The sequence below is a fragment of the Otolemur garnettii genome, unplaced genomic scaffold, assembly GCF_000181295.1.
Source record: "Otolemur garnettii isolate 467f Iridium unplaced genomic scaffold, OtoGar3 scaffold00020, whole genome shotgun sequence".
NCBI classification, from domain to species: domain Eukaryota; kingdom Metazoa; phylum Chordata; class Mammalia; order Primates; family Galagidae; genus Otolemur; species Otolemur garnettii.
In genome coordinates, this window is record NW_003852415.1 from 16,707,502 (window position 1) to 16,719,124 (window position 11,623).

At 40.2% G+C, this 11,623-nt stretch overlaps 1 protein-coding gene across 2 annotated transcripts in view; it reads right to left on the reverse strand.

Moving 5' to 3' along the window:
• Nucleotides 1-11,623, reverse strand: part of TTC7B (tetratricopeptide repeat domain 7B) — a 256,341-nt gene that overhangs the window by 189,721 nt on the left and 54,997 nt on the right. For both annotated transcript variants that reach the window (XM_003786986.3, XM_023511573.1), the window contains one exon: nt 5,680-5,810. In XM_003786986.3, the coding sequence (XP_003787034.3) occupies nt 5,680-5,810 (131 nt within the window). The remainder of the gene's footprint in view (nt 1-5,679; nt 5,811-11,623) is intronic.

Here is an 11,623-nt window from a genome sequence, read left to right on the forward strand (position 1 = left end):
AAAAAAAAAAAAAAGATCATATATTATATTATTCTATTTATATTAAATATCTAGAATATGTAAATCAATAGAGACAGAAAATAGATTAGTAGGTGCTTTGGGCTGGGGAAACTAGATGTAAAATGAGGAATGACTGCCAATGGGCACAGTGTTTCTTTTTGGGATGATGAAAATGTTCTCAAATTAAATACTGGTGGTGGTGATTCTGCAAATATATTAAAAATCAGTGAACTGACTGGGTGCAGTGGCTCAGGCCTGTAATCCTAGTACTTTGGGAGGCCAAAGCAGGAGGATCACTTTAGGCCTGGAGTTTGAGATCAGCCTGAGCAACATATTGAGATCCCCATCTCTACAAAAAATTAAACAATTAAAAATTATCCAGGCATGGTGGCAGACACTTGTAGTTCTCACTACTTGGAAGGCTGAGGCAGGAGGATCACCTGAGCACAGGAGTTGCAGTTGCAGTGAGCTATGATCACCCCAATGCACTCCAGCCCAGGCAACAGAACAAGACTGAGACCCTGTCTCAAAAAAGAAACAAACAAAAAACACTGGACTGTACAATGTAAATGGGTGCATCATATGGTAATGTACTATATCTCAATAATGCTGGGGTTTTTTTAAAGAAAAAAATAACTAGTAAGCAAATACATGGAAAATTTTTCAACCTCACTGGTAATCAAAAAATGATACAAACTAAACTAGCAAGGTACAATTTCCCCTAGCACGTCAGCAAAATAATTTTTATACAAGAATAGCTCTTTCGGGCAGCGCCTGTGACTCAGTGGGTTGGGTGCTGGCTCCATATACCAAGGGTGGCAGGTTCAAACCCAGCCCTGGCTAAACTGCAACAAAAAATAGCCGGGCATTGTGGTGGGCACCTGTAGTCCCAGCTACTTGGGAAGCTGAGGCAAGAGAATCGCCTAAGCTCAAGAGCTGAAGGTTGCTGTAAGCTGTGACGCCACGGCACTCTACCTAGGGCAATAAAGTGAGACTCTGTCTCTAAAAAAAAACAAGAACAGCTCTTTCAAGACTGCAAAGCAACCACTACTCTCCCATACTGCCAAAGATAGAAGACACTAGACAAAAACCCTTTATTGCTTATCAGATTATGAAGGCAAAGAGTGATAGAAAATATACAAAATAAAAACAAGTGACTGCTCCTTTCCCTTCCGGTTTCCAGACTTTCCTAACTCGGTTTTAAGTGTGTGTGACAGCCTCTACTCCAGTCAATCAGGTTAAAGGCTCAAGGTCAGAGGTACCTAGAGCAGAAGCACATGGCCTGGTCAGTCAGTCTCTAGAAAATTTTTTAAGGAAACTACTTAAGCCATGAACTGTCACCTGCTGCTCCTACCTGAGTGAAAAGGCAGGGACGAATGGGGAAAGGAAGGAAGAATCTGGTTTCCTTCATTGTTTCACATTTTAAAGCCAAAAGTGCAGCCACTCAGACGTCTAAAATCACACTATGCCTTGGTCAACAGCAGCTCTGAGTGCCTTTCCAAGGACAGCTGGTTTGAATTCAAGACCCACGGTAACCTTCACCTAATCCAGTTCTGGATCCATCACCTCACCTATGTCATTGCAAGTTCCTCTTGTTGGGAGAACACAATCAATTCAAGCATGACCATGTGGCCCAGTGACCAGGTCCTTGGTAAACAGGAAATCTGGGCTGAGCACTACAATATTTGGAGATCTAGTATTTTTTTCTAGAAACTATCACTGACATAGCTAATAAAAAGTTATAGGTACCCATAATTTAGCATTAAATTCTTTTCTAAAATAGAGTGTAAAGAAATGAACTGTCAGCAGAAGGTAAAGTTCCACCCTGGCACTGCTCCTGCTCAAGAAAGCCCTAACCAGCTGGTTGGCTGATGCACGCTAAGGACAGAGACAGGATGATTTCATTTGCCAAAAGCAGGGCTCATACTATGATAACCAAGGGTGAAGTCATCTTTATTCCTACCACTGCACCACTAGAAGCTCCATGCAGAACAGTTAACTTTATTTACTGTTGGCATAATGCCACCATCTGAAGATAAACCAATCAAGGCCATCTAAAGTCATTTCTAATTTTACCTGCTCTGATTTGATTCATCTGATGAAATTCTTTTATATGTACAATTTAGAAGTACTATATCTTTTATTCCCCTGCAGCAAACAAACTATCAGAGAAGATTATTAGTAAATGTCTCTGTAGCCCTAATATGACAAGGACAACACTAAACAAAAATATTTATAGTGCGCACAGCTTTCGTTTATTCACATTTTCTTTGGCCTCGCCTCCACATCTGGAACAAGGGGGAAGAACACATGGAAAGCTCCTATTTCTGCCTAGCACATGCTGGTGATTTATGAAAAAATCAGTGAACGCTGGTTTTCTAGTGCCAGGAAATCAGGCACAATTAGCCCTCCATGAAAATGGAAAGCCAATGCATACAGACATAAATAACTGGGCCAGCATCAAACAATCAGGAGTTAATAAAAGTCCAGACCCCAGATATAGGGACCCCAGGCAAAATACTGTTCCATTAGCAATTCTTCTGAAAAAAATGATTCCATTTACACTCTGCGAAAAATTCTTTAACGTTTTAAAAAGTATGTTTGTAATATTTCAGGTTTTTATTGAAATGTCAAAAGTCATCTAAGGTTTGGGAGGATTCACAGCCAGGTGACACATGAACAGGTGATAACAACAAAACTGACACTCACTGTGTACTAACAATGTACTTACTGGGAAGTACATGATAAACCCAGCTTATCCCTACAACAGTCTTATGGGTGTTATTATTGCTATTTTTTCAATGAGGACCCTAAGGTGCAAAGAGGTTGAGTAATTTACCCAAAGGCCCACAGCTAAGAAGTGGCAAGGCCAGGATCCCAATGCTTCACCAGAGCACTCTGCTGCCTCGAAGGGAAGGCAAGGTCACCCCCCTTTCTAAGGAGGCACTGCCCTTCACCACTGTTTACTTGATTTGAACCCTCTCATGGCTAATATCCCAACCTGCTGAAATCTAGGGAGGTTCAAAATGGCTTCCCATACAGGAAAAGTCATGTGGAAAAATCAGAGCTAGAAATTTGAAACTCGGCTCGGGGCCTGTGGCTCAAGTGGCTAAGGCGCCAGACACGTACACCTAAGGTGGCGGGTTCGAATCCCCAGCCTGGGCCTGCCAAACAACAATGATGGCTGCAACCAAAAAATAGCCAGGCGTTGTGGCGGGCGCCTATGGTCCCAGCTACTTGGGAGGCTGAGGCAGGAGACTCGCTTGAGCCTAGGAGTTGGAGGTTGCTATGAGCTGTGATGCCATGGCACTCTACCCAGGGGGACAGCTTGAGGCTCCATCTCAAGATAAATAAATAAATAAATAAATAAAAAAGAAATTTGAAACTCATCTACATGTGCTGAACTTTAACCCTAAGCCAAAGAAGCTACTCCCCCCATGCTACTAGAAGCTACAGTTTGTTCGGTCAATTACTGTACTTGTTGAGCACTTTCTATAGATAAGGGTGTGGGGGAAATGACAGCGTTCTATATCTGCTTGCAGTGGCCGCAGAGAATGAACTGAGTCAGCACAGAACTAGGTGCCAGGTGAGTTGAGTTCCAAAATGAGCTTTGGCCTAAATTCCTGTGTGTCCTTGGCCTCCCTTTCTGGGCCTCAACTTTCTTCGCAAAATCTAACATCCTATGATCATCATTTCCTTCTGCAAAGAAAAAAAAAAGGACTTATTTTAAATTCTATGAGCCTCCTTGACAGTCCAGCTTGAAGAATGCAACAGTGAATGGGTAGTTAGTTATGAATGAACACAACAGGAGGGATATCCAGAACTGCCAATTCCTGCATCATTAAAGACAGTAAAGATGAACCTCCTTTCTCCCAGTCAGGAGAAGGCAGTTCCAACACGAAAGGGCTGGACAACAGAAAGTAAGCTGCCGGACAAGGGCCCATAAGTGGCCAGTGGTACACAGTCAGCAAGAACAGCTTAGCTGGGATAAGGATAAGCAGACTTCTCCACTGCTAAGATTGGCCATCACAGAGGCAGACAGTGGAAAAAATGTGGATTTTAAAAGCGGCCTGCATGATCATTTCTCTAAAGAGCATTATCATAAATTCCAAATAGTAAAAAAAAAATTTCCTTCTCCTAGCAACCTTCTGATAGAATAGCACTTTGAGAAGACAGCCAAATAACTTCCTTAATTCCCAGATACCATAAGCCATGCTTATAGCATTCTGGTTAAGCCCAGGACAAATTCTACTCCCATCATTCTCTCTTTTCTTCTTTTGTGATTCTCATTCAACTCTGTCTGCCTCCTGAAAAGGCAATTCAGATCCTCATCGAAAAGACCAACATACTACAAATTGATTTATGAAAAAAATTACTTCCAGTCTATACATTTATAAGATATTAAAGCACCAAGACTTCAGTAGTCCCTGTCTATTCTCATCCTTATGGAAACCGACAGCCCAGGAAATTGATGGAAAACAAGGCTTCTGGTCACTTCCAAAGTCTCACAGGATTTGAAATCATATCAAACAATCTCACAGGTACACCTCTGTGGTTAACATCAGCATCCGGCCTTGGTTAGAACTCCAGGAAACTTGGCTAGGAGGAGCAGCTGCGAGGAGCTATTGTTACTAATAAAAATACCAAGAATCCAATATGTTTCCAAGTCTGGGATAAATGCCTTTATTCACATGACCTTACGTAATCCCCACAAAACTCCATGAAGTAGTGAGTGTTATGTGGGTCATTATGAAACTTTTGAGATACACAAAAATCAAGAAAAGTAAAATCTGTGAGGATGGAAACAAGCCCTCCCAGCAATACTGATCAGCCAAGTAAGTTAAAACTTGCATAGGTGAATCAAAAAGGATGCTATTAACTCTGTTTCTGGAAATGAAATAATTAATGAATAATAACTTATTCAATAGCATCAAAACAGATGCTATTAACTCTGTTTCTGGAAATGAAATAATAGGCCATAACATGGTCTGTCTCAAAACTTTCATAGTGACCCATGTATTATGCTTTTTTACAAAGGGCAAAATTGAGGCTGAGAGTGAGGAAACTTACTAAAGAGCAAAACTAAAAGCCAGGACTCCTTCTAAACAAAGTTACCCCACACCTCCCTTGCCTGTCCAGACCCAGCCTCCTTTGCCCGAGGTTAGGACCGCAGAGCCTCAGGCTCATTGGCTCTCTGTTCCATGGCCCTCTTGTCAGCATCTGGTTTCCATATCCCACACCACAGGCAAACCACTGACGGCTGGGAGAAAACCATCCCTGGAAGTCTCAGGGGTTACATAACCTGCTCAAGTCAGTCGAAGTCCCCAGCAGACCTTTTCCAAACCTCAGATAAACAGATGTTGGCATACAGTCAACCCATTTTGCTTAGGACAATGGGAATGATTAACCAGCTTCGGGGTGCTGAGGGTATAAACAGATGCACACTATTATTTCTATTACCATGCTCAGAGGATGTAATAATGCTTCACAAACACCGAACCATCTGTTTTTCACAAGGTACCACAATCGCTACCATCTTCCCCATAACATTAAGGAACATAAGGTAAAGCTTTGCACTCGGAGGCAGACAAGTGGAAGGCTTTCCAGTAGTTGACTATAGTTGTCTATAATTTTGAAAAAAAAATTATAAACTAGAACAATCACTTGGTCCTTACTTACCCTTTCTATCTCTTGGAGGTACAGGAGAGCTATGTCCCCTGCCTTCTCATAACAGGTGATGACATCCTGTTCCCAGTCCACATGGAGATTACTGGTAGAAGACGAAATAGGCAACTTCTCTAAACAAAGTCCTAAAAAAAAAACACACACACACACACAAAAACTAGGTAAGTTATTTTTCATGAGGCTTAATTTTAAAACATTGCTTTAGCGGTCTGGGAAACGGTCTTAGGATATGTTGTTTGTAAGTAAAGACAGTTTACTTCCTCCTTTCCAATCTGGAGGCCTTTAATTTCTATTTATTGCCTATTACATTGTCAAAAATCTCTAGTACAATGCTGAATTGGTAAGAGTAGAAATCCTTACCTAATTCCTAGTATTAAGAATAAGGAAAGAGAAAAATTGAGAGAAAGCATTTAGTCTTTCAAATTGTAAGTTTCATATTAACTGTTAAATTTTTCATAGATGAATTTTACTAAGCTGAAGAAGGTCTCTTCTACAACAAACTTGCTGAGAGTTTATACCAAGAGTAAATGTTGGATCTTCCCAAATCCTTTTTCCCACATCCACTGGGATAATCATATAACTTCTTCATTTTTAGATTTTTAATGTGATGAATTACATTGCATGATTTTCAAACGTTAAACAAACCTTCCTTTCCTGGCATAAACTCCACTTGGCCATGATGAATTATCCTTTTTTATATTTTTATATTTGATCTGCTAAAATTTGGCTTAGAATTTTTCATCTGTGTTCCCAAGGAATGCTTGTCTGTAGTTTCCCTGTAATGTCTCAATGTCTGGTTTTGATATCAGGGTAAATGCTAACTTCATAAAATGTCTTAAAAAGTATTCCCTCTCCTTCAATTTGCTGGCAGAGTCTCTGTAGAACTGGTATTATTTTGTCCTTAAATGTTTTATATAATTCACCAGTGAAGCCATCTGGAACTCAAATTTTCTTTGTGGGAAGCTTTTTAATTACAAATTCAATTTACTTTATAGGGTTATTCAGATTATCTCTTTCTTCTTGGGTGAGGTTTGGTAGTTTATCTTTCAAGTAGTTTGTTCATTTCTTCTGAGTTGTCAAATTTGTTAGCATAGAGTTAGTAATATTCCATAATCCTTTAATATCTAGAATCTCTAATAGATGGCACCTCTCTCATTCCTGATATTGGCAATTTGTGTCTTTTTTCCTGATCAGTCTGGCTAGAGAGTTATCAGTTTTACTGGAATTCTCAGGAAAGAGATATGTTTTTGATTTCATTGATTTTGGTTTCACTGATTTTTCTTTATTGTTTTTATGTTTCCTATTTATTTCCACTCTGATCTTATTATTTCCTTTATTATTAATTTGTACTTCTTATTCTAGTTTCTAGAGGTGAGAGCTAAATTCTTTCTTTCCTAATATAGGAAATGTAGTATGCTCCCTACATACTGCTTTAGTAGTATCCTATAAATTTTGATATGTTGTACTTTTATTTTCATTTATTTCATAATTTTTTCTCATTATCTTTTGATTTATTCTTTAAAACTGTGTTAGTTTCTGGCTCAGCACCTGTAGTTCAGAGGTTAGGGCGCCAGCCACATACACCAAGGCCGGCGGACTGGAACCCAGCCCAGGCTTGCTAAACAACAATGACAACTACAACAACAACAAAAAAGCCGGGCGCTGTGGTGGGTGCCTGTTGTCCCAGCTACCCAGGAGGCTGAGGCTGAGGAATGGTTTAAGCCCAAGAGGTTGAGGTTGCTGTGAGCTGTTATGTATGCCACAGCACTCTACTGCAGGTGACATAATGAGACTCTGACTCAAAAAAAAAAAAAGTGTGGTGTGTTGGTTTCCAAATATTTAGAGATTTTTCCAAGGATCTTTCTTTCTTTCTTTCTTTTTTTTTTGAGACAGAGCCTCAAGCTGTCCCCCTGGGTAGAGTGTCGTGGCATCACAGCTCACAGCAACCTCCAACTCCTGGGCTCAAGCTAGTCTCCTGCCTCAGCCTCCCAAGTAGCTGGGACCACAGGCACCTGCCACAACACCCAGCTATTTTTTGGCAGCCGTCATTGTTGTTTGGCGGGCCAGGGCTGGATTCGAACCCGCAACCTTAGGTATATGTGGCTGGCGCCTTAGCCACTTGAACCACAGGCACTGAGCCCCAAGGATCTTTCTTTTTGGCTTGCTAAATTATTTCCATCATGATTTGTGCAGTAAAGTATTGACTCAGATGCTTGGAATGTTCAAACCCTGTATATTTCAAAGAAAGAACTAGCCCTTACCCACCTCCTGGAAGATAACATTTAAGCCCTTGGAATGTCCTTCCTGACAGAGGTGTCTTTGTTTATCTAGGGTCTTGGGCCACAGCAGATAGTTTAAGGTAACAACGTGATTTATGGTAGAAGACTGAGGACATGCTTCATCATTTTGATCTCTAGAGAGGGCGAGACTGAGTAATTAAGGTCAGTCATGTGGTTGCTCCCTGATGTGACTGACTTTGGACATCAAAGGGGCTCAGGTGAACTTCCTTGACTGGCTATACTCCTTACGGTTGTCATATTTCGTTGCTGGGACAATTAAGCTATGAATGTAAGACCACACTGAAAGAAAACAACTGGAAGCTTGGGCCTGATCTCTCCTGCATTATGTGCCTATTGCCTTTACTGATTTTAATCTGTATCCATTTGCTGTAATAAACTATAACCACAAGAATAAACAGGTTTTTTTTTGAGTTATGAGAGTCTTTTCTAGTAAATCAATAACCAGGGGGTAGGCTCAGTACCTGTGGCTCAAGTGGCTAAGGTGCCAGCCACACACATCTGAGCTGGCAGGTTCGAATCCAGCCGGGCCCGCCAAACAACAATGAGGTTGCAACAACAACAACAACAACAAAATAGCCAGGCGTCATGGTGGGCGCCTGTAGTCCCAGCTACTGGGGAGGCAGAGGCAGGAGAATCACTTGAGCCCAGGAGCTGGGGGTTGCTGTGAGCTGTGATGCCATAGCACTCTACCCAGGGCAACAGCTTGAGGCTCTGTCTCAAAAATAAATAACTAAATAAATAAATAACCAGGGGGTAGTCTTCAGGACCTCTGACAAAAGTTAGAGAACATACCTTGAACTCTTCAGATGTTGTTGAAACTTCTTTCTGGCTCAGAATATGGTCAATCTTGGTAAATGTTATACTTGAAAAGAATATATATTCTGCTGTTGTTGGGTGTAATGTCACATAAATCTCAGTTAGGTCAAGTTGGTATACTATGTCATCTCAAGGCTTCTGTATCCTTACTGATCATCTGTCTACTTCCTCTATCATTTATTGAAACATGAGCATTGAAGTCTTCAAGCATGACTATCCATCCACTTATTTCTCCTTGACATTCTATCAGTTTTTGCTTCATGTATTTTAAGGCTTTGTTATTAGGTACATAAACTTTTAGAACTGTTATATCCTTTTGGTGGATGGACCTCTTGGCTCAGAAACCTACTTTGTCTGATATTGTCTTAGTCCATTCTGTGCTGCTATAAAGGAATACCTGAGGCTGTGTGGTTTATAAAGAAATGAGGTTTATTTGGCTCACGGTTTTACAGGTTGTGAAGAACTGTGAACCAAATAAAGCATGGCACCACCATACGCTTCTGATGAGGGCTTCAGGAAGCTTCCACTTGGAAGGAGAAGGGAAGCAGGCATCACAAGGTAAGAGAAGAAGAAAGAGAGAGAGGAGAGGCAAGTGTTAGGGTCTTTTAAACAATCAGTTCTCGCAGGAAAAAATAGTGAGAACTCATTCATTCTGGCAAAGCCTGTGCTAAGCCGTCCATGAGGGATCATCCTTGTGACTCAAACACCTTGCCTTAAGCCCATCTCCAACACTGGGGATCAAATTTCAACCTGAGATCTGGAGGGTAATAATATGCCAACTATATCAGATATTAGTACATCTATTACTGCATTCATTTGATTAGTGTTTGCATAATATATGTTTTCGCCCTTTAATCCATTATATCATAATATTTAAAGTATATTTCATTTTTGTACATAGTGTTCATAGCAGTTTTATTCATAATAGGCAAAAACTTAACACAAGTGACCATCATTAGGTAAATGTATTTTTTTTTAAGTTTCAAAATATTATAGAGTCACAAATATTTTGGTTACATACATTAATTTTGTTACACTGGAGTCAGGACTGTAAGTGTGCCTATCATCCAGAGAGTGTTCATTGTACCAATTCGGTAACTTTTTGACCATCTCTTCCTCTGTCCGCCTTGCTTGATTAACACTGAGTTTATGGGAGACGCCATCTTCCAGTAATTCACCAAAATGACAAACACAAAGGGAAAGAGGAGAGGCACCCAATACATGTTCTCTAGGCCTTTTAGAAAACATGAAGTTGTTTCTTTGGCCACATACATGCTAATCTACAAGAAAGGTGATATTGTAGACATCAAGGGAATGGGTTCTGTTCAAAAAGGCATGCCACACAAATGTTACCATGGCAAAACTGGAAGAGCCTATAATGTTACCCCACATGCTGTTGGCATTGTTGTAAACAAACAAATTAAGGGCAAGATTCTTGCCAAGAGGATTAATGTTGGTATTGAGCATATTAAGCACTCTAAGAGCCAAGATAGCTTCCCGAAACGTGAAGGAAAATGATCAGAAAAAGAAGGAAGCCAAAGTGAAAGGTGCCTGGGTTCAACTGAAGCGCCAGCCTGCTCCACCCAGAGAAGCCCACTTTGTGAGAACCAACGGAAAGGAGCCTGAGCTCCGGAACCCATTCCCTATGAATTCATGGCATAATAAGCATATAACATAGCACACAGGAGTACCAGTGGACCCACGCTTTTAGGTGCAACAACTTATTTATTCCCCATGAGCTCATGGCATAATAGGTGTATAGCATAGCACACAGGATAACCAATTAGACCCCATGTAACAGTGATACAAGGTGCTGGAACCTATTTCCCATGAATTCAGAAGTCAACCAACGCTTTGTCACATTCAATGGTAAGGTGCCTCCCTGAGCTACTGGAACCTCTTCTCTATGAATTCATGGGGTGATAGTTAAAAATAATAGCCTACTATTGCAGTAAAAATGTTTGTTGTTCGTTCACTACAAATGTGATTTTTTTTTTTTTGCTGCAAAGAATTATTAAACCAAATTTTAATGTATCCTAAAAACAAAAAATAAACAAAAAAAAAACACTGAGTTTACTTTCCTCTGTGCACATGCATGCTCATCAGTTACTTACAAGTTAACCGCGAGTGCATGTGGTATTTTTCTCCTTTTTTAGATCCTTCACTGAGGATAATGGTCTCCATGTTCTACCCCAATTGTTGTAAAAGGCATTAAGTCATCCTTCTTCATAAAGTCCTTCTTCATACATTCTTCTTCATACATTTACCACATTTTGTTAATCCACTCATGAATTGATGGGCACTTGGGTTGATTCAACATTTTGTGACTGTGAAATGTGCTACAATAAACATTTGAGTATAGGTATCTTATTGATAAATTACTTATTTTACTTTGAGTAAATACCCAGAAGTGGGATTGCTGGATCAAATGGTAGGTCTATTTTTACTTCTTTAAGGAACTGGGATACTGTTTTCCATAGCGGTAAAAATTTATATGAATTTTTAGTCCCACCGATAGTGTTGAAGCGTTTCTTTATCTCTGTATCCACACCAGCTGTTGTTTGTGAATACTTCAACAGAAGCCATTCTAATAGGTATAAGGTGATATCTCATGGTTTTCATTTACATTTCCCTGATGATTATGACTTTGAACATTTATTCACATGTTCATTGGTCACTTGTCTATCTTCTTTTGAAAAGTTTCTGTTCAGTATGTCTTTTGCTCATTTTTTTTTTTTTTTTTTTGAGACGGAGCCTCAAGCTATCTCCCGGGGTAGAATGCCATGGCATCACGCTCACAGCAACCTCCAACTCCTGGGCTC